Genomic DNA, 22,835 nt, shown 5'->3' on the forward strand with positions numbered 1-22,835 from the left:
CACAGGGTACGCCATGGTTGCACACATGCTCGGGAGAGATCCAACTCCAGTTCAAAAGCTGCATGGCAGGGCTGGATACCACAATGCCGCAGCAAACTGATACGTAGAATGTTTTCCAGTTCAAGGCTCTTTCATAGCAATGTATTCTTTTCCATGTGTTTAATACCAAGCCAGGACCATATGAGGCTTTCTTCACTTTTAGCCTCTATTCCTTTTATTCTGTTTGGGATTTTAATTGATATTGTTTATACTGATTTCTTAACCATTGTTCCCTGATGATATTTTACACAGACTGTAAAGCACCGGCATAAAACTGGAGTAACTCCACTGACTTAAAGGCAGTTACTCCAGATTTATTCTATTGTAACTGAGAGCAAAATCCAGCTGCTTAGGTATATGAAAACCGTAGCCAAGCTAAAAGAGACTCTTTATTGGGTCAAAAGCAGACAGCATGTAGACAATCGTCATAGCTTCTAAGTGATCAGGGAAGAGACTAACTCCAGGAATGGAGAGCATATGAGCAGACAAAGTGTAAGCATGTTCTTAAATCCTTCTAATATTCATTGTTGCTGTAACTTAATGTGCAAAAATGGGGCAGCTTGCACTGACTGGTGGAGACAGAGAGAGTTATGTGCATTCATTAAAGGGGCAAAGATTTCATCTCTTCACACCACAATTTGCATGACTGAAAGCTGAGAAACAGCTACAGAATTCATGCAAAGTAGGAGAGTAGCAATGTGTGTCTGGTTTTCTGGCAGGAACAGGAGTGATGCTATAGCAGGGATTATTGGAGATTAAACTGGCAATACTGAGAAACTGAAGGAGTTAATGAAATGATATTTGCTTGAAGTTAAATAATTCACCCACTAGATGTCTCTATCTGCTGTACAGCATTCCAGGCACAATGTGGCCCCTGATGGTAAACAAAGCCAGATCACGCTGGAACTGGAGCAGTGTGGACGCCTGTTCCTTAAGTGTCTGTAGTGTAAAATTATCTTGTTTAGATGATCTGTGATTCCATACACCACAGCAGTTCGTAAATAAGAGATAAGCTTCTCAAGTGATCTGTAGGAAGACCTCTAGGAGACCAAAGGAAATTTGATTCCCTCTCTGCAAAGCCATCCCCATAAGTATCTAGGTAGGTGCCAAGTACTGAGCTCTGTTTGACTCCATTTAAAATTCTTACCTGCTCCAGAAGTCAGTGTCTGGGAAACCATGTAAAGATTCACAAGGGAGGTAGCACCATAACTAAACAATTACATGCGTGCAGGTGGCTGTGCACCTACCAGGGCATGAGCGCATCAGTGTGGGGTATTGCCCCTTTGCCCAAGTGTGTGGGTGTGTGCATACGAGTGAATGAGTGGGAAAGTGTGTGCTGGTGTGTGCACACAAGGGGGTGTGCAATGCATACCAGTGGAGGTGTGTGGGGAGGTGTGCATGCAGGGATGTGTGTTGTGTGTGCATGCGAGTGAATGAGTGTGAAAACGTGTGGGTGTGTGCACGCAAGGGGGGGTTGCATACCAGTGGAGGTGTGTGGGGAGGTGTGCATGCAGGGGTGTGGGTTGTGTGTGCATGCGAGTGAATGAGTGGGAGAGTGTGTGCTCGTGTGAGTGTGTGCACGCCAGGGGGGGGAGGGGGGAGAGTGATTACGAAGGCAAGTGTGTGCGCGTGTGGCCACACGAGGGCGCCGCGCCAGGGCCGCGGGTGCAGCTCCCAGCGAGCGGGGCGGCACCGCGAGACTACAATTCCCAGAGCGCACCGGGGCGCCCGCCGGAAGAGCTGGGCCGCCGGCGGCGCGAGACTGTCCCTGGCTCCGCTGCCCGCGAGCCCCGCGCGGCGGAGGAGGCGGATGAGGGGCAGCGGGCTGGGCCGGAGGCTCCTGGCCTCGGGGGGCGGCTCGCGGCCGGGCGCGCCCTGGGGCGCTGCGCTGCCGGCCCCAAGGAGAGGTGAGAGGCGCCTCGGCCCCGCCCCCCCCCCCAGGGGGGGGGCCCCCCCCCCGGGGGGGGGGCCCCCCCCATGATCTGCCCCCCCTGAGGGGCCTTTTTCTTCTCAGGGGGGTGGAGCTTCCCCCCTCCCGGCCCCACTCTGGGCGGGGTCAGCACCCAGCTGGGTGAGCTCATAGCCCCCCCTCCCTCGGCCCCCCCTCGCTGCTGACCTGAGAGTGGGCGACCCAGTCGGCAGGTGAGGGGGGCCTGGCGTCACTGTTTATCCCGTGCCAAGGGGCTCCCCCATCACAGACCAGGGTGCTAGGCGCTGTACCAAAGAAGAAAAAAACACAGCCCCTCCCCCAGAGAGCTTGGGGTCCAAGCCTAAGGTAGGAGACAATAGGAGATTATGGGGGGGAGGGTGCACAGTGAGGCCTTGTCTACACGGCCACTTTACAGCACTGAAACGTTCTCGCTCCGGGGTGTGAAAAAACACCGCCCTGAGCGATGCCAGTGTCAGCGCTGTAAAGTGGCCGTGTAGACAGTGCACCGGGTAGCTACTCCCCTCGTGGGGGTGGGTGTTTTACAACGCTGGGAGAGCTCTCTGGTGCTGTGTCTACACAGCCACGTTGAAGAGCTTTAATGTTGGTAGTGAAGACGTGCTCTGAGATAATACTGGTCAGCATGATGGACAGCAGTCACTGCTCGCCCTGTGTCAAACTGCAGTCTAGGTGTTTTGGTTTTTTGGTGGCATCACAGCAAAGAAGGGATTTGAAAGAGGACAGTGAGGCGGATTTGCAGATTGTAATGGGAATTTCCTTGTAGGCATGAGAGGTAGTGAGTGAGAAAGCAGGAAAGTGCTCATTTGAAAATACAAGTGGTTGACTGAGAAGACTGGGCTTACTGGCAGAGCAGAGGTGGGAGTTGAGGGGTCACTAGTGTATGAGAATTGATAAGTAGCATGTGGGGTGATGTGCAAGCACATTAAAGGACAGGGTTAGAATTCAAAATTACTTTGACAAACTGGGGAATTGGTCTGAATTCAACAAGATGAAATTCCATAAAGATAAGTGCAAAATACTACATTTAAGAAGGACAAATCAGCTACAAAAGGGATTATAACTGGCTAATTGGTAGTACCGCTAAAAAGGATCTGCAAGTTGTAATGAAAAATCACAAATTGAATGTGCACCAACAATGTGATGCAGCTGCAAAAAAGGTCAGTATTCTGGGCCATATTAACAGGAATGTTGTATGTAAGGTCTCAGCTGGAGTACTCTGTCCAGTTTTGTATGCCACACTTTAAGAAAAATGTGGACAAAATAGAGAGTCCAGAAGAGAGCTACAAAAATGATAAGAGTTAGAAACCAGACCTTTGAGGAACGATTAAAATGAGCATGTTTAGTCTTGACAAAGGAAGACAAACGATAACAGATTTCAAATATGTTAGAGACTGTTATAAAGAAGATGATGATCGTTATTCTCTATGTCCACAAGAAGTAATGAGCTTGATCTGCAGCAAGAGAGATTCAGGTTCGATGTTAGGAAAAAAACTTTTCAACTATAAGGATAATTAAGCTCTGGAATAGGCTTCTAAGGGAGGTTATTGAATTCCCATGAAAGGCCTTTAAAGTGAAAGTAAATAGCTTACATTTGAAATGATAGAAGAGGGGGAGCTAGTGGAGGGAGGCAAAGAAAGGGGTGAAGTACTCAGCGTGGTGAGCTAGGGAAATGATCTTTATAGGAACATTTTGAATGGCTATAAGCAGGGCAAGACTGTTAAGGCCAGCAAAGAGGATGTTGCAGTGGGATGTGAATTGAGAGCCTGGATGAGGTTTTTAGCTATGTGGGTGGATAGGAAAGGCTAAAGCTTGGAGCTGTTGTGCAGAAAGAATTAGCAAGATCTAGCTGGAGCTGGGATGCGAGGACAGAGAGAGTGGGGGCTTGTGCAGGGGTCCTGTGGCAAAAATCATATGCAATCGCATAATCTTTATTTATCATAATGCACACAGGCAACCTTAATTCTGACATTTCCTAACTTTTGAGTACTTTACTTTGCAACCTTAGCATTCTCTTAATAGTTTGGGATATTTTTTTTGCATATAATATGTTCAGTCCTGGTCAAGGAAAAAAAGCAGTAAGATCAGAGGGGACTGAGTGAGATAGGCCTGTATAATTAATAGGCTGACCCCCGACCCCTGTGCTGCCTGGGGCTGGGGCTGACCCCTGATCCCCATGCCACCCACTGCTGGGGCTGCTGCCCACAGCTGATGCTGATCTTCCTTTCCCCAAGCTCCCCGAGGTTGATCTCCCCACCTCACCCCAGCTCTGCGCTGCCCAGGGGTCAGCTCTGAAGCCAGCACTGCCCACCAGCAGCAAATTTCTCCAGTTTCCTGCCGGCGGGCAGTGCTGCCTTCAGCTGACCCCCAGGCAGCAGCCTCCACTCTCTGCTCTGCCTTGCAGCTGGTACAAATGCCCAGTTTTGGCAAAGAAGTAGGGCCAGTCGAGACAGAGCTGAAAAAGGGGACTGTCCTGGCCAAAATGGACACCCTAGCCAGCCCAGGCCCTATTGTTCCTAGTCAGCCCCTCACTCCCAGGACCAACCCCCCTGCGTCGTGCCCCATTGCCCCTAGCCGGCTGCTCACTGTGGGGCTACCCCATAGAGAACATGGGCCTGGCGATCTCAGCCTCCCTGCACGAGCCTCTCCTCCCCTGCAGTATGATGAGTGCCTGAGGTAAAATCCACCCTCTCTTGCAAACAAGGGCTCGCTTAGCTGAAGGGAGCCCACCTAGCTCAGTAAAAGGAGGGGAGCCTGGCGAGCCCAGTACCAGAAGCCACCCTTCCAGAAGCAGCAGCAAGACACCTTCCTCCTGCACAAGTTATTGCTTGCTCCTCCCGATTGTCACTCCCTGTCCTCCCAGGCTCTTCTCCTGCACAAGTCATATCTTACTTCCCACCTCCCCTATCCTCCCCCAACACTGAATGCTTGTTTGTCTGAATGACTGGCTGAACAAGAAGTAGGACTGAGTGGACTTGTAGGCTCTAAAGTTTTACATTGTTTTATTGTTAAGTGCAGTTATTCTTTTTTACATACTTCTACATTTGTAAGTTCAACTTTCATGATAAAGAGATTGCACTACAGTACTTCAATGAGGTGAATTGAAATGTTTTTTACAGTGCAAATGTTTGTAATAAAAATAAAGTGAACACTGTACACTTTGTATTCTGTTGTAATTGAAATCAATATATTTGAAAATATAGAAAACATCGAAAAATATTTAGATAAATGGTATTCTATTATTGTTTAACAGCGTGATTAATCGAGATTAATTTTTTTAATCACTTGACAGCCCTAGTTAGAAATGAATGCTTTATAGCATTGGAAAATTGGGAATTATGAAACTTAAATATTGTATACAGCCACATCTGCAATTTACATGCATTTCTTAAACAGAATAATACCTTTTCTCTATCTCAATCATCTTAAATTTAATATAGGTTTTGTATAGATTAGGAAGTGAGGTCAGGCTTAATTAACCACAACTAGTTCCCTAATGTAGATGCAGATTAACATTGACTTTGATTTAGCTGGAGGAGGTTGACCCTATGTCAAATGCTGATCTGACCTCTATTTCTTTTCCTAATCAAAGCCATGACAAGACTGGGACAACAGTTTGGTGAAGGGAGAGAATTAGTGGTAGGAAGGAAGGATTTGTACAAGAAATGGGTTTTCTGCAGGGATTTAGATGTAAAAGACAGGTTTTGCTGGATAGCAATTAGGAGACTATTTGAAACAGGTTGGAGAACGAGATGCACAGAGGAGTGGAAGAACTTGTAGGAAATTAGAGATGCAAGCATGGGTAAATCACAAAAACTGTTAAAATTTCAAATCCCAGTTCTTTATATCCTCTGGGATGTCATCTTTCACACAGTAAAATCAATAGTCTCTAACTCAACAAAGCTGTGATATATTAGGTGTTAAAATCATGTGTCAAAGTCTGTTGCCTAATTGGTTAGTTGGTAAACCAGTAAATTCTTCCCAAGCACTGGCACTACATAATTATTGGTGATTTATTGACATGGCACCCCCGTTTTGTGTGTCACTAGAAGATGCAATCCCTTTGCTGATAGGGTACTGGGGAAGAAGTTGGTGTGAAGAATGTAGCTGGTGGTTGTGTAGTTTTCTGATAGAGGGCCCTCAGAACGATGCTGATTGTACAACCCGTTTCTTGTTGGCTACATTAGAACAGTTACACTTTTAAAAGTAGAAACATAATTTAAATACCTTTCTTTAATAGTTAATACATTACTGATAATCATCAAGTTATTCAATGACAGTATTTTGACTTTCGGTATACCCAGAGTCTTGGCTGTAGCACCTTGGATACCTGAATTTGGGATTGTTGTTTGGGGTCCTAGTAGTGGAGCAAATATTTGTAAAGACAATGAGAACACTGATGAGATTTAGAACATTTAGGGGCAGGAGAAAATGCTGGTTAGACTGACTACTTCCCTCTGCTTTATAATCAAGCTATTGAAGGAGGACCAACGCTCTTTGTTATACACATATTAGTGCACTGGGGTCCTCCTTTCCACAATGAAAGATTATGCAGCAAAAACTCTTTAACGTTATTGCATTCCAGGATAAAATTAACAAGGAAACGAACGAGTAAACAGCTTCCTAATGGCTTCTTGCCATTTTCAGGTTTTGCTGCCACAGCCCCTGTGAAGTCGTATGACATGAGAAGGGTTGAAATAACCCCACTGGAACAGAGAAAGCTAACCTTTGATACCCATGCATTGGTACGAGAGCTGGAAGTTCATGGTGAGCAATACCTATTAAGTAACTCAAGTGAAATCGTACTGCTACTTTCCCAAAAGTATTAAAGGGTTCCTATTTGTCATGCATCTCTGTTTGTAGCTGCTACAGTGTGAATGGAAGCGTCCCATGTAGATTGTCTATACAGCCATAAAAATAAACTCAGTAAGGTAACATTTACTTACCTTGTAGGTTTGTGGAAGCTTATATATAGTGCCTTCCATCAGAGAAACTTAATGCACTCTGTAACTGTAAAGTATCACTAAAATAAAAAGAATAACTGAGATGTTAAAATATAGATTCCTTCTACCAGTTACTAATAAACCATTAATTTATTGAAATTGAAATTTTTAAAAAATCGAATTGACTTTTCCCCCCACTTGCTTTTGGTTTATATTTTTTCATTTCCTTCAGCTTGAACAATGTAGAAACACTGTATTAAAAACAAACAAACCAAAAAAAAAACCCTATCCAGTTCTCATATGCTAGTATGATAGTGCAGTGTTGGGGATTCAAACACTTCAGAGGAATGCTTAAATCCAAGTGATAAAACAGTTGTATTGGAATTTTTTAAAAAGAAAATGTCATAGAAACACTTTGATTTTAGGTTTTGTTAAATTTTGCTTATGTCATGTAAGGCCCCAAATTTAGGTTATGTAAAAACAATGTTTCTTTAAAAGGTTTGATTTAAAATGACAAAGGTAACACCTGCCCTGTTATACGTTGGTATCATATCTCATATAGCCCTCCTCTGGGTTCAAAAGTGATTCATCTTGCATATCACGTGTGCTGCATTGCTTGGGTGCAGTCTTCTAAGATTTACCTGAACACTTAACTTTACATTTTCTTTCTCATGTTCATTTGTCTCATCTTTGATATGGTCTTGTCTTACATAAAAAAACAGCTATTACAGTGATCAAGCTGTAAACATAGAGGTCATGGGCATTAGAGGAGGGAAGAGATTTATTGAGTCCAACCTCCTTCCAGTGTAAAGTATTTACAGTACAAATAGGTTTCATGACATTCTCAGAACTTCCATGCAGCTTGGGTGTGGATTGGGCTGGTAATTAGAAAAATTAGCTAGTTTTTTAAAAAAGAATTGAGACTCTGGGGAAGCTAAAGCTTTAGAACCATACCAGACTACACACACAGTATTAGTACTGGTAAGTAGAAGTCCTAACGGCCCGATTTTGATCTGGTGTAAACAGGTGCAATGTTCTTGAAGTCAACAGTGTTTCTAATGCATATGCCCAGTCTGAATTTGCCCCAAAGGATGTGGAGCAATTTCAATTTATGTAGCATTCCCTTATTAATTTCATTCTTTTTTCCCCCTAGGATGCACACTCTGTAGCAAAGGATAAACTTAGTTTATGAAATAGTATTTGTGAGAAAATACATTAGAAAAAACTAAATAGCCCATGGCAGTTGAACAGGTTGCACATTATGCTCCTATTGCATGCGGCACCTGCAGAAAGGTCATTGGTTTTTGTATGTTCAAAATAGAATGGATGCACTTCAGATTCAAAGCTGCAAAAGTTCAGAATTTTGAAAAGTTAGTGATCTTAAAAGTTTTGGTAGCTTGGTGGTTGACTCCATGTCACTGGCAGTGTAACTGTAACTTACCTTTGCACTTGCCTACTGAGCTTTATGCTTATTGTGTAGCTTTTGCTTGCCTCTCCACACAATTTTTCATTTCATCTTAACCTGTCATCCTTCAACTGTCTTCCAGGTTTTGGTAAAGAACAAGCAGAGACCATTGTATCAGCGTTAACAACTTTGTCAAATGTCAGCCTAGACACAGTCTATAAGGATATGGTGACCCAAGCTCAGCAGGTAACAAATCAATGATTTGTTGTATCCTTGTCATTTTATCTGTCCGTGAAGCATCATAAACACAAATGGTACTTCATAAAATATAGTAGTTTATACGTTTTAGTGATACTACTAGTATAGTGGATGCTTTACTGAGGTAAGAAGCAACAGAGGGTCCTGTGGCACCTTTGAGACTAACAGAAGTATTGGAGCATAAGCTTTCGTGGGTAAGAACCTCACTTCTTCAGATGCAAGTAGATTGTCCTAAAATCCTAGCTGAGCTTAAATTAGAGAGGGATAAGTGATATCTTGCATTTACTATAGCACCTTTCATCCCATAGGAACCAAAAGTTCTTTCCAAAAGTAAGAATGATCTACAAATGCTATGCAGGGATTGCTTCATCTGCTACTGAAAGGCAGCCTGTGGGGTGAGACAGCAACTGTTTAACAACACACAGCAATGCTGCACCACAGTTTAGGACAGGAAGTGAATTACAAGGAAGATTCTCCTGATTGTTAATCATGATATGGATGCTTTAGGTAGGGGAAAGTAGCCTGTGTCTTTTATTTAACAGCAGCATAGATTTACAGAATTGGTCTTGGTTGGTTTCTTGTTGCTAAATTAAAAACCACCAAACCTGGTTCATGATGATCTTGACTCTTTCTGCATATTTGGTTCTTGGAACTAGTCTGTTATATAGTTCAAATATGCACTGATGCTTCATGCAAAGAATCATATTGATTGTCTTCTTCCACTGGTAGGTTCAAGCTAGTTCTTGTAAGATTATGTGATTGTAGTTAGCCAGTAAAATAATTTGGTGTGTCTGGGTGTACGGGGGAGGATAATTAATTTCATCATAACAAATGTGTGAAATTGAAAGGATCTAAGAATTTTACTTTCTTTGCGCAGTAGACAATTGAGCCAGTGTAACTAGACTCTGATACAAAATAATAGTTTAATCAAGAAAACACTAGGCTGAGAATTATGTACCACTTATGTTCAGTGAGAATATGTAATTAAGCACAAATTACTTCTCCATTATTAAGCCATGGAGTCTTATTCCAACAGTTTTTTCCCCTTAGTTATTTTTTTAATTTTTGAGAACTTTTACCATGATAACTAAATTATGGCAGTAGAGGAGAACCTTGTGTTTTTCCTGTTCTTCTTTTTTTAATCTTTTCATTTATTATGGAAACCCTACTGGCTTTGAGACCCTGCTGTGTCTAAAGAAGTATAAATGTCCATTGCCTAACGCCTAGATCACAAATGTAGCTTCCTTGTAATAATGTGATGTAGCTTAGTGAATGTTATATTCAGCCTCAGAATTTTAAAAATGTTTAACTTGGGGTGTGGAGATAATAGATCCAAACATAAGCACAGCCAAAGCACTGTAAGGAATTGTAGGAAGCTAACAGTGTGTGTGTATTCAACACAGTAGGGATCAGACCTGATTTTCCATTGGCTTCAATGGGAGTGGGCTCAGGCTAAATTGTAGGTACAATAGAACCTCAGAGTTACGAACAGCTCGGGAATGGAGGTTGTTCATACCTCTGAAATGTTTGAGACTCTGAACAAAACATTATGGTGGTTCTTTCACAACTTTTACAACTGAACGTTGACTTAATACAGCTTTGAAATTTACTATGCAGAAGAAAAATGCTGTTTTCCCTTTATTTTTTTAGTAGTTTACATTTAACACAGTACTGTATTTGCTCTTGTTTTTAATTTATTGTGTGTGTGTGTGTCTCTGCTGCTGCCTGATTGTGTACTTCCAGTTCCAAATGAGATGTATGGTTGACTGCTCAGTTCGTAACTCTGAGGTTCTACTGTAATTTTGAATTGGAACTGAGGAGTACTAACTCCCTTGAATCCTGAATTGGGGCTGGGCATTTTCCTTCTCACTAAACCCAATAGCCTCAAAAGCAGGCTCCCACATAATTCCATGTCACTAACATTTAAAGGAACAGTACGATAAAACTGTCTAGGACCTTTAAGTATTATAAGATCCTGAGGTCAATTAGGTTTTTTGTTCACTTCAAATCTAAGGATTCCTATTATTTTTTAAAATTCTAAGTTGAAGTGAATGTAGTGCTTGTGAAAGTGGCAGCTTAACAGTGTTGGAAGCTGAACTCTGTCCACACAATAGGTAAGTCAGTGAGATTTCCCACAATGCCTTTCCAATGTGCCTCATCACATTGAGGTGAGAGGGTAATTTGGTATCCATAACCATTCAGTCCTTGGCCTCTCAGCCAACCCTTATAGCAAGGAGGACTCATTAGTGCTAAATATGATGATGTCCACTAGGAACTGGACTGAGACTATCAGCACATTTCATATGGGCATCAAAAGTAAGTGGTGACTGAAGGTTCAACCAGGGAATTCTGGTCTATTTTATTGACCAACTGTGTGGACCAAATACCTGCGGCTTTTCTACCTTAGTTTTAGAATTGTTCTATAAAACAGCAAGAGTAATGGTTCTGAATCCCTCGAACAAACTCCAGTTTTTCGTTGTCGGTTACTGTATGACTTTTATTTATTTTTTTTGTTTTATTTTATGCTTGACAGTCACCAGTTAATGATTTCATGCACAACAAGACTTTGCTTTCTGTGACCTAAGGATCTCTCTTTCTTGCTGTTGAAATGCAATGCTTGTAAAGGTCTTAGCATTTCTTAGCAGTCCTGAGTGATTACTGTATTATTTCCTAGGAAATAACTCTGCAGCAGATAATGGCGCATTTGGACTCTATTCGGAAAGATATGGTAATCCTAGAGAAAAGTGAATTTGCAAACCTGAGAGCAGAAAATGAGGTACTACTGAATCTTTGTAACTGAACAGATACATTGCAAAATATGTTGAGTAGTATTCTTTTGGAACGAACTATTTAGATATAAGCAAGCACTGATACTTTCACCAGTGCCGAAAGCTTAGTTTTCTTGTCCTTTAAAAATTAACAATCTGTCTGTGACTCTGCCTTGTAAGTGGCATGTTTTGTGTTCATATAAACGTAAGTTTGGGATACAGATTCACATAATTCCCGCAGAAGAAAACAAACCCATATTTAAATCCCTGAATGGTCTGATGTACTTTCATTTAAGGCCTATTACCATTATTTAATGCTGGGAAAGTGTGTAGCTCTTTGAGACGCAGAATTCAACAAAACTTTGTGACTTAGATATTTTTACTTCACTTTCCCTTTCCTGAGAGCATTTTGTATATTCATGGATGTGTGTCCACTATTCTTAGGACATATGAGCCAACATTCAGAATGACAAGGTGCTTAGATGCACTATCCATAGACATTGATCCACTTGGTTTTATCAAATTTCAAATAGATCTAGATATCAGACATCATTGATATGAGAAGTTTGACTAATATTGGCATGTCTAATCTGAGACAGACAGGTCCATCCATAAAAAGATTTATTCCTGAAATACCATCATTTTCAGTGATCCAGTTCAGTCAGTTTAACAAATAATATGTGATCACAATGATCTGACTATCCAACTAAAATGGTTAGTCATTTACTAATTCTGTAAAACGGTCTTTTTTTTTTTCTTTGTACCTAGAAAATGAAAATTGAGTTGGATCAAGTTAAACAGCAGCTAATGGTAAGTAAACAGCAAGTACTATATTCTATTATATAGTCTAATATTCAGGGAAGTGTGTAATTAGTGTATTTTATCTTTGCTTGTTTTGAAGAATGAAACCAGTAAAATCAGAGCTGATAACAAGCTGGACATAAATCTGGAAAGGAGCAGAGTGACAGATATGGTAAGCTGTTTTTAAAAGATGTCTCTGACAATTGTTTGCCGTATTCCATTACTGAGATTGTAATTTCTCCCTTCTTAATCTGTAGTTCACAGATCAGGAAAAGAATCTCATGGAAGCAACTACAGAGTTTCATAAAAAAGTGAGTAAGAGCTGTTCTGTAATAATAGTTGACAGTTTTATATTATGGACCCAGTCCTGCCTTCCTCATGTACCCAAAATTCTGACTGGAGTTAGCAGGATTTTGTGTGTACAAGAAATGGAAGATACCACGTGACTTAAACCTGTGTTTCTTAAGCACACATTAAAATACTCTTATATACATGTACAAGTATGAATATCATAAACTGGATCATGTTCTAATGCATCCAATCTGCTTCCTTGGCATAAATAAACTCTTGGCATAAAATTTTAAAACATTATTCATGACTTTTTAATACTGGTTATTATGCTCTTGTATTTTAGCTGTATTCTGTATTAACATTTCTAGCACAAATAACTCTATACAGTTTATATTTATTTTAATGAAGACCTGTACTCTCAAAGAACATCAGGAACCTAGGTCCTTTATGCTTGGTCAGAATTTTCAAACCTGCTCTCTATAGTGTTCTGTCCTCCTTCTCACTCTTCATGCTTCAGTCACTCACGTGGTTGCACCCCCCCATCGGTACACTGTTGGTTCACAGGTCTGCCTCTCCACTCCTGACTTGTCTCCCTTCATTCAATCCTTCGTCTTTAGCCTGTTTTTTTAGTTTCTTCCCAGGTGTCTGATCATCAAACTCCACACAGCCAAAACTGCTCCTGACCTTTCCTCTCAAACCCTCCCCATTCTCTAAGTTCTCTGGAACTGCTAACAATACTAGCATGCTCCACTTCACTCAGGTCTTTGACTCCTCACTCTTTTGCCTTGCACATTAGCACTATCTAACTTCCCACTTCTTCCATAATATTTCTAATGGAATTTGTGGGTACTTGGCACTTCAGAGAAAATCAGGCCACTTTTATTTAGGTGCTTAAACGTGGTCAGCATTGCAGTTAAACTGATACAGGACTTACTGTACCATGTTTCCACAGTAAAATATACGGGAATTAATTAATTAAACTCTCTGGACAAAATAAATGGCTCTTATTTCCCTTCCTGCTATGTGTTGTGTATGTTTTGTAGCCAGTAACTGCTCTGTAGAAGGTCTAAATATGCTGTTTGAGCGATGAAACAGGTCTCTCTGCTTAATGAAGGTTAGAAGAAGTGTAATGTGCTAAATCAAGGTCACTGCTAGGTAGACAGTATAACATAAGATATAAACCCTTAAGCTTCTGGACATAGCCAATTGCAAACTGACTGGGGTTAGGAAGAAATTTCCCCTTTTGGACAGATTATTTCTTAACTGTCAGCTGTAGGGTTCTTATACCTTTCTCTGAAGAATCTTACTGGCCATTGTCAGGGCAGGACGCAGACAAAATGGAGCATGGGTCTGAATTCATAAGGCAGTTCATGGAAGGGGAGGGGAATATATTTTTGAAAGTTAATCAAAATATACATCCATGTTGAATATGCCCCATAGACAGATTAGTTGGGGCATTTGACACGCACATCACGTTGAACTCAATTTTAGCTTTTTCTTTGCTATTCCCCTTTCAGAAGCACTCTTCAATTGCATTACATACTGCTCTGCTCTGCTCATCTTGTTAGGTCACTTATAGGCTACACATCTTAATTCAACAAGGGTTTTGAGATTTCTCATTTAAATGGATTTTTCTCTTTATGTAGTATAGCTGACACCATTGCCGTCTGTTTTTTGTTGTGTTTTTAAGTTGAGGGAGCAGGAGATGACCCATACATATGCCATGTCTTGTAATGTATTTCAGGATTCGAGTACCAACAGTGCTATTGCAGAAATCAGTAATAAAATTGATTCACAAATAGCCTCCTTAAAAACTCTCATGGAATCGAATAAATTGGAGACGATACGTTATTTGGCAGGTATGTTGGCGGGGAGGGGCATAAATACTGTAGTGTTTTTCAGAAACGTAAAATTTGATTCAAAGTGCGGGTTTTAGGAAGGTCAGTTCTTGGAAAGCTCATTTGGTAGCCTGGTCATAATTCCTAAGTTCGTTCACATTAAAATATGTGCAGCAAACAAAGTGAGTATGTGTATATACATAATTATGAAGATAAAACCATAGATGTAGCTCGCAAGAGGACAAATTAAAGATATGGTCTCTAGGCCGAAGAGTTTAGTCTCAAGTCGGGTGTGGTAAGGGATCAAGTAAATGATGGGAAAGATTGAAGCAAAAGGAGGTCAAGAGATCATTTGTTCTGCTAGTGAACATCTCTTGTTTAGCTTTAATCAAAATTTACAAAAGGATTATTTGACATAAGATCATGAGTCAGCAGAAAACTTGAGGGGGTTTGTCACCAACTTCAGTGAGATCACGATTGGGCCCAAAATTGGGATAGAAGTGACATGAGTACAGGATATAAAAACTGCTTCCCAGGACATTCATCCTTGCTGCACTTAGCGAGCCCCTGCTGCAGAAGTGCCCCAGTGAAAACCATCCTGAGCCCCCCTCAGCTACCAAAGAATTGTTCTGGGGCTTAAAGCTCATCTATAGGGAATGAAGTGGCACATTCACATATCCATATGGTCTGATGTGGTAGTAGTTTGAGTTGGCTTGCTCTAAAAAGTCTTAAAAGCTTATGACTTCTACTGCAGGGACATACTGATACGTAGGGAGATCTCGACCTCAATCAGTGTACCTTAACCACAGCAGCAGTAAACTTCCCAGTCAAGTTTTCAAAGAAACATACTTTCAATTTGGTAATTTATGTAAACTTTAAAGAAAACAAATTGAACTCAGATGAGATTGTGAAATGAATCTGCCTGTAGACAGGGAAAATTGCACAGAATTGAAGGTGGGTGAAAGGGAAATAACCAAACAATTGTGGTAGTGAGAAAGCAAGACCAACAATAAGAACTGAACATGGTTAACCCCCTCTTAACATAAGAATGGCCATACTGGATCAGACCAAAGGTCCATCCAGCCCAGTATCCTGTCTACTGACAGTGGCCAATGCCACGTGCCCCAGAGGGAGTGAACCTAACAGGTAGTGATCAAGTGATCTCTCTCCTTCCATCCATCTCCACCCTCTGACAAACAGAGGCTAGGGACACCATTCCTTACCCAGCCTGGCTAATAGCCATTAATGGATTTAACCTCCATGAATTTATCTAGTTCTCTTTTAAACCCTGTTATAGTCCTAGCCTTCACAACCTCCTCAGGCAAGGACTTCCACAGGCTGACTGTGCACTGTGTGAAGAACTTCCTTTTATTTGTTTTAAACCTGCTGCCTATTAATTTCATTTGGTGGCCCCTAGTTCTTATATTATGGGAACATGTAAATAACTTTTCCTTATTCACTTTCTCCAAATCACTCATGATTTTATATACCTCTATCATATCCCCCCTTAGTCTCCTCTTTTCTAAGCTGAAAAGTCCTAGCCTCTTTAATCTCTCCTCATATGGGACCCGTTCCAAACCCCTAATCATTTTAGTTGCCCTTCTCTGAACCTTTGCTAAACTGCTGGTTCAATTAATATAGAAAGAGTTGTTGAGATTTCACACATTCTGCTCTTAGCTACCCCGACATTGTACCAGTTATGTGTATTTTTAACTGAGTTCTCTCTCTTGGTTTGAAAAAAAAATTTATTGTGTAATGAAAATTTGTCATAAGTGCCCCAACCCCTAAAATAGTTTTTGTACAGAAAAGGTTGAAACTTAGAGAGAAGCACTTTTAAAATGTCTCGTATCATGTAGAGTTCTATACATCCTTCTATTTGTGGCAAAAATGAATTCCTTGTATGTAACACAAGGCGATATTGAGTGTTACATTAATTATTTCCTTTCTTTTTACAGCTTCTGTTTTCACTTGCCTAGCAATAGCACTGGGATTTTATAGGTTTTGGAAATAGACCCAGAGGAACTACTGCGCTACAAATAGAGGAAGAAAAGGCTGCCCACATCATGGAACATCTGTTAGGTCATACTGTGTTCGCTACTGCGGATATTCTTAGTGCCTTTGTTCTTATATTGATTCTTAATGCGTACTAAAAAATATTCTCTTTAATAATAAAGGTCAAAATAGTTAGGGGCAATAATAGGAACCTTTCCTTAACTCCTAATGGATTCTTCAGTGGCCTTTTTTCAAAAACCTCATACAGAAGAAACACTGAATCTGTGTTTATATAAAATCAGAAAGTTTTTTGGCATAGGAACCAAAGAACATGTCCCATGATTCATTTTGGAAAGGTTCTGTTCCCACGTCCCTGCCAAAGAAAAGTGTTTACCATCTGATGTAACCAAATGCAAGGAGCTATCCTACTCTGAAACTTCTGTGCATCTTAAACTACAGGAGCTGCATGTTTGTGTTCCATCCCGATTCTCCTCTCTCCGCTGGGTGAGGTATGTCCATCTTTATAAAATTGTAAAAATAAAGCCTTTTCAAAAGGATCCCTTTCCCAGCATAAAGCTGAATCATATGGATTAAAAATGACCAGTGGCTGTAAGACTAAAATGCCCACCCCTTCTTTGACAGTTTCCTCCACCCATACAACCAAACAATTTTATAATTCCCTTGTCTAAGGGGAAATGTCACATTGGCAACGTGTGTGTAAAACTAACTCCCTGAGCAAGACAAAGGTGGTGGTGTTTTTTTGACTCCTTTCCGTTGCTGGAGATACAGAACTCCCCTATATGGTCCATATCCTTTACCTGAAAGCAGAATCTGCCTTGAAATGTGGAAATGTTACATTTCTTCCATGAAACTGCTGATGCTCCTGCCCCCAGATCCCTCTGGAAAGCAGGCGAGCACCACAATTCTTGGGAAATAAATTGGTCCCATTGACTGTCCTAAACCAAACTTAGATCATGATCTCTTTACCTTCTGCCAATGGCTGATAAATTTCAACATAAAAACATGACAGGATGGGATGATATTTTTGCAGCATTTAAGCAACCAATCGTATTTTATTTAAGTCCTTGTCACAAGAGATTATTTTTCGTCACAAGTGTAATTAAGTAACCGTGCTGATGCTTAGTTCCGTTCATTACAGGTAACTGTGTTGAGCAAATTTTAACTCTGAGTAGTCTCTGTACAGGGGAGAGAGGTTTTGAATATAGTACTGTATAGAGGCATTTTCAGGTGACTCTATCTTACTGTTTACAAATTGAATTTGCTAGTGTCCTGTGAATTTTATGTTCTCTGTATGAAATTCTGTATTTAAACAGTCCCTTGTAGCATAATAAAATTGTTACATTGCTGTCCAAGAACTTTGAGTACAATTTACCAATTTGTAAAACTGAGATAACATCTTACAGTAAGAATAGTTATTCTCCTAAGAGCTGAGGCTACTTTATTTATGTATTTTCCTTGTATGTGCTCTGTACCTAGAGAATTAATTACTTTTTCATCCCTTTGTATGATGGGTTTAGATGTGTTACAAGGTTTTAGAGAATCACTTGAGCCTATTCTAAACACCATATTTATAGTTAGGGGTCTACTTAAATCACAGAACAATCACACATTTTTCGCAGGTTGGTCATGGCATAAATAGCAAACTTCGCAGATGTTTATGCCATGACCAACCTACAGCAGATTTCTCCGCAGTGTTTCTCAAACTGGGGGCCGCAACCCAAAAGGGGGTTGCAAGCCTGTTGTAGGGGGCTTATGGTACTGCCACCCTTACTCCAGCAAATATTATAAATATTCTGTCATAGAACTTCTATTTTATTCACCAGCTTCCCTCAGCTTTCAGAGTTGTGTTTTCTTGGCTTTTTTCTTTCTTGATTCTGCAGAATCTTTGTATATGGAGTGCTTGAGTTAAATTTAAAAGGTCTTTCTCCACTGCTCATCCTACTTTTGCAAAATAAATGGCCATTCCAGCAAAGTGTTGAAGTCAACGTGAGTCATTGGGCAGCAAGTTGTATGCTTGGGGCCTACGTTTTATGGTGTATTTTCCTGACATGCTGCTGCTGCTACGTGCTACAAGGGCCTCTCCACAAAACTTCCCCTTAGCCTGTGATTAACCTTGCATCCAGGGCAAGTATATCCTCAGACATTAGGGACTGGAGCCTATACGTTTGTTTTCCCATTCAAACAAAGCTGATTTCTCCTAACTATAACTATGGGAGGAGGCAGCACCGATGTATTAAATGCATTTGCTGGACTTGTGTGTTTTATATATTCCTGAAAACTATTCTACATATATTGGTAATAGTGTCCAGGTTTTGGCTTCTTGTACTAAGTTTGGGTGAGGGAGCTATAGGTTGTAGAGTTGTCAGAGGGCTGCAGAAAATATTTTGGAAAATACCTGCCCTTTGATGTACCCCCTCCTATCCCCAAACTCTATTCCAGGGCCTTCACCCCTTACTCCAGCCCGGAGCCTGCACCCAAACGCCATCCCAGAGCCTGCACCCCGACCCCCTCACCCACCCAAACTCCCTCCCAGAGCCTTAGGCAGGTGGGGGTGGAGTTTGGGGCGGGGGCAGATTCTGGGCACCACCAAAATTTCTACAAACCTGCCACCCTCGAAAGAAGCAGAGCAGGGGTGGAGTGGTGGTGCAGTCCAGTGCAGTGGGGGGTCTTTACCAGAAGTAAATCTAAGTGTGTGTTTTGTCCTTTGAGTGAGGTGCATTACTGTTGGTGGCGCTTAGCACTTTCCAGGAGGGAGTGGGGAGGATCAGGGAGCTGCACGCTCAGGGGTGGAGGTGGAGAAGACAGAGGGCAGGGGCAGGGCCTCAGGGAAGGGGTGGAGTGGGGGCAGGGCCGGGGACAGCGAGGGGGGCTGTCAGTGATGCGGCCCTTGGGCCAATGCACTAGTCCTCATGTGGCCCTCGTGGTCATTTGAGTTTGAGACCCCTGAGTTAGAAACTTGAAGTACTTTTACAGAGAGTTGCTCTATCTTCTGAGTATATGATGAAAACCATTTATTCATTATGGGTAAAATTTTCAAAAGCGATTTAGGCACTTAGGCTCCTAATTTTCATTGAAAGTCAAGGGGACTTAGGAGCCTAGCTCACTTCTGAAAACTGAACTTAAATGCTTTTGAAAACTTTACCCTATATGATTTGCTAACCAGTCACTACCATGTGCCAGTACAGAAAGGAAAAAAAAATTTCACCATTTCAGAAAACGGTGTGCGTCTCCCCACTAAGATTTATCTTTAAGCAAAGAAACAGGTACATAGCTAGTTAAAACTACAAGGATCAGAAACCATACGTGGTATACAGCATTAAGCTGCAAATGTACTATATGCACACTTCTGTAGTATTTTGAGGCTTGCCTTCTACCAGTGCCGTTACATAACATTTCCACTCCCTCTAGTGAAATATCAGAATGTGACTTGTATAGAGAACTTTCAGACAGGAATAAAAGGTAACCCTTGTTTGGCATGAGTTTAGCTCATGGCAGTATTGTCTGATAAGGCCCTGTCCTGTCACTATTCGAGAGCATTGCATTTCCTGTGTGAACGCCCTTCTCTAACTCTGTCAGTCTGACAAGATGGATGCAAAACAGCACACTCCATTCGCGCCTCAGTATCGTCTCACAAACACTCCGCCGGGGCTGCCTGGTGGCTTTTTCTTCATTTTCTTTTTCTCTTTGCCTAAATCAGAGGCAGCCTCCCCTTCCTAAAAAAAAATAAATAAATAAAAAAATATAAAAGCCATTAAATTGCAGTCACTCACCTACACCTGCTTCCCTAGCAAGGGGGGATTTTAAACCACAAACTCCTTTGAACAGTCACAAAATGCTGTCTTACAAGATAAGAGATATAGTAATAGCCAGGATCAGGGCTTATTCTAACACCCAGTTATTGAGCCTGTCGTTTGGAAAACAAGCCACTGGAATGACCCGTTTCTTATATCTCACTTTTCTTTCCTCCTTTCCCGCCAGCCACCCTGCCAGCAATGTCTTCACTGCTAACTAGCTGATCTGATCTGCCTGCCCCCTGCTATTTGCCTAAGGTGAGGAATAAAGCAGATAGAGGTGCCATCTCCCTATTAGACCACACTCCCTTTCTGGGATAGATACATCTATAGCTCAGAGATGTTCAGCTTCCTGCTCCTGTCATGTGTGTTAAGAGAGGGCTGAAGACTTGAAAAAGTGCAGTGATGCAAACTGAACAGAACTTTTATTTCAGCTCTGGTATGGTTCAGCACTGTGCGCAGGGCACCAAGAAGGCTGCAGAGTTTACTGTAAGTGCCACAGATATAACACTTCATTCTGAGCAGTCATTAATACTTTGGTGTTTGTCCTTAACAACCAAGTCTCAGTTTCAAACCCATTCTTGTTCTTTTCATTAGAGGCACTTAAAATACTATAGGCAGTTGGGAACTTTCTCAAAAATTACCTGTTTTTTTGTTTGTTTGTTTTTTCATCTTTAAGCGAGAAGGTCCATTGCTGACTGGGGGCAACAGGGATGTTTATGGGGCACTCAGAGATTGCATTATCTCTGCGTATCCCAGAGACTGAAATAGAACTGGGGCCTTAAGCAGTCTTTATTAAACCAGTGCATTCAGCCAGCCCCTCAATGTTAGTGGAGCCTGAAATACCCCTGAAAGTTGAGTCAGGTCTATATCAAAATGAAATATTAGCAAGAATATCAATTTCACGGGTAGCGCTTTGACATTTTGATTCATGAGGCTATGGATAAGACAAAGAATACAAATGCTGTACTTTAGTCAAGGTACAGCATGCCAACATTTACAGGGTCAGACAAGATGCTAGCAATGCTGCCCTGGTTTACTGCTGTACTTGGGATTGTCTCGGTTGCTATCTACATTGGTTTAATTCTGGAGCCAAGCAGGAGGAGATGGGAAATTCCAAAGATGAAAGCTCAATCGCTCACCTCTGACGTGGGTTAGAGGCGGCAGAGTCCTCTAGTGGAGCATAGCAGTGTGAAACCAGAAAGGACCCCTCGCTCTGGTACAGAGGTGGATTTGAAAATGAATCTGCCTCAGTGGAAGAAGTTCCCGCTCCCTTGTCTGAGAAGCTATTGAAGTGGCTACCCCTGTTAAACTGCAGCTCAGTTGTGCCCTTTCAGAGAACTGATATAAGGGAGTAAAATACACCCCTCGTGTAGCTGCGTTGAGTTAAATGGACGAATACAGCTGCTAGGGTAGCCCCAGGTTTTCCCCAACTCCCTGGTGAGCTGGTGCCCTAGCCCATGCTCTGGGGTTATGTCATGGAAGCAGAAAGTGGTGGCTTTTCAGCAGCACTGAGGGAAGGGGGCAGCAGGCAAGAAGAGGTGTTTAGATGGGATGCAAAGGCTGGGGCAGTGTGTGGGGGCAGCCATGGGTGAGGGAGAGAAGTGGGAAAGCAGCCATGAAGGAGAAGGCAGGGGGAGGGCATGAGAGGAAAGGAGTAGGGTTGAGAGAAGCTAGTTGAAGAGACATGGGATTCACTATGAGCTAGAAAGTAGGGGGATTAGTGAGAAATGGGACAGTTATGAATGCAGGTTATGCAATGGGGTGAATGCAGTTATCAGTGGGGCCTGTGGCATAGTGAGATGGAAGGGAACACAGATTAGGGTTGGGCACAGACATGGAGCAATTTTATAGCCATCGGTGGCTATGACATGAGTGGGATTTCCAGGTGAGAGGGTATCCACATAAAACCCACTCCTTCTTAATTGCCTAGTCTTGCTGCCAGTCTCAACAGAGGCCCACGGCGACTCAGCTAACGTCTCACCATGAGAAACCGTGGGCAGCTCCAAGTTAGGGCTAAGGCCCGGGACAGAGCAGTGTGGGAAAGCTGCTGCTGCTGCAGTCTGTGCACTATCTGCCGTGCGGGTAAATGAAGAACTTGGTCTCTGATGCTGTTAATCAGGCACCAGCATGAAATTGCATATTGATGCATAAGATTAGGGTGCTGGTGAGTTGAGACCACTAACTACCATGCGGACAAAAACTTCTCATTGTTTCCTTGTGATTCCCCATCTGTCTGGATCCACTTGTTGTCTCTCTCTTATAGATCGATTATAAGCTCTTTCGGGCAGGGACTGTCTTTGTTCTGTGTCTGTGCAGTGCCTAGCACCACTGGGTCCTGATCCATGCCTCACAAGCCTAGGTGCTACAATATACAAATAATATTATAGAAGCCATAATGAATTAAATGTGACACAGACAATAACTGAACATTTCTAACTGCAATTGTGATGTAATATTAGCCTCTGGCCAGAAGATGGCAGTGGAAGAATTAAACCAGGGGTTCATTGTTATATGTGGAACTCTGCTGGCAAGTTTCAGGCAAGGCTATGTGCACACAAAACAAATAGTAGGGTTACCATACGTCCGGATTTTCCCGGACATGTCCGGCTTTTGGGGGCTCAAATCCCCGTCCGGGGGGAAATCCCCAAAAGCCGGGCATGTCCAGGAAAATCGTGAGGGCTCGGCCGGGGCCTCTTTGGCCGGGGCCGGTGCGGGGCCGGGGGCATGGTGCCGGGCCGGG

The 22,835-nt window shown here is 42.1% G+C and overlaps 2 protein-coding genes across 2 annotated transcripts in view; one reads left to right on the forward strand and one right to left on the reverse strand.

The window, feature by feature from the left end:
* Positions 1-1,771: 1,771 nt before the first annotated feature.
* On the forward strand, positions 1,772-17,653 carry CCDC90B (coiled-coil domain containing 90B). The gene is made up of 9 exons (XM_034759066.1): positions 1,772-1,946; positions 6,632-6,751; positions 8,475-8,578; positions 11,265-11,366; positions 12,127-12,168; positions 12,260-12,331; positions 12,417-12,470; positions 14,195-14,309; positions 16,244-17,653. Exons 1-9 carry the CDS (start codon positions 1,850-1,852, stop codon positions 16,297-16,299), a joined length of 762 nt encoding a protein of 253 aa, XP_034614957.1. The 5' UTR covers positions 1,772-1,849; the 3' UTR covers positions 16,300-17,653.
* A 1,597-nt stretch (positions 17,654-19,250) lies between these two features.
* Positions 19,251-22,835, reverse strand: part of ANKRD42 (ankyrin repeat domain 42) — a 39,929-nt gene continuing 36,344 nt past the window's right edge. Inside the window, exon 12 of the mRNA XM_034759672.1 lies at positions 19,251-20,014. Coding sequence (XP_034615563.1) covers positions 19,919-20,014 — 96 coding nt within the window. The 3' untranslated portion in view covers positions 19,251-19,918. The remainder of the gene's footprint in view (positions 20,015-22,835) is intronic.

Source organism: Trachemys scripta, chromosome 1 (assembly GCF_013100865.1).
Source record: "Trachemys scripta elegans isolate TJP31775 chromosome 1, CAS_Tse_1.0, whole genome shotgun sequence".
In the NCBI taxonomy this organism is placed as follows: Eukaryota; Metazoa; Chordata; order Testudines; family Emydidae; genus Trachemys; species Trachemys scripta.

Coding starts and splice junctions, on each gene's coding strand:
- CCDC90B (XM_034759066.1), top strand. CDS start 1,850: ATGAGGGGCAGCGGGCTGGGCCGGAGGCTCCTGGCCTCGGGGGGCGGC. Junction 1,947..6,631: donor GCTGCCGGCCCCAAGGAGAG/GTGAGAGGCGCC, acceptor TGCCATTTTCAG/GTTTTGCTGCCACAGCCCCT. Junction 12,169..12,259: donor AAGTTAAACAGCAGCTAATG/GTAAGTAAACAG, acceptor CTTGTTTTGAAG/AATGAAACCAGTAAAATCAG.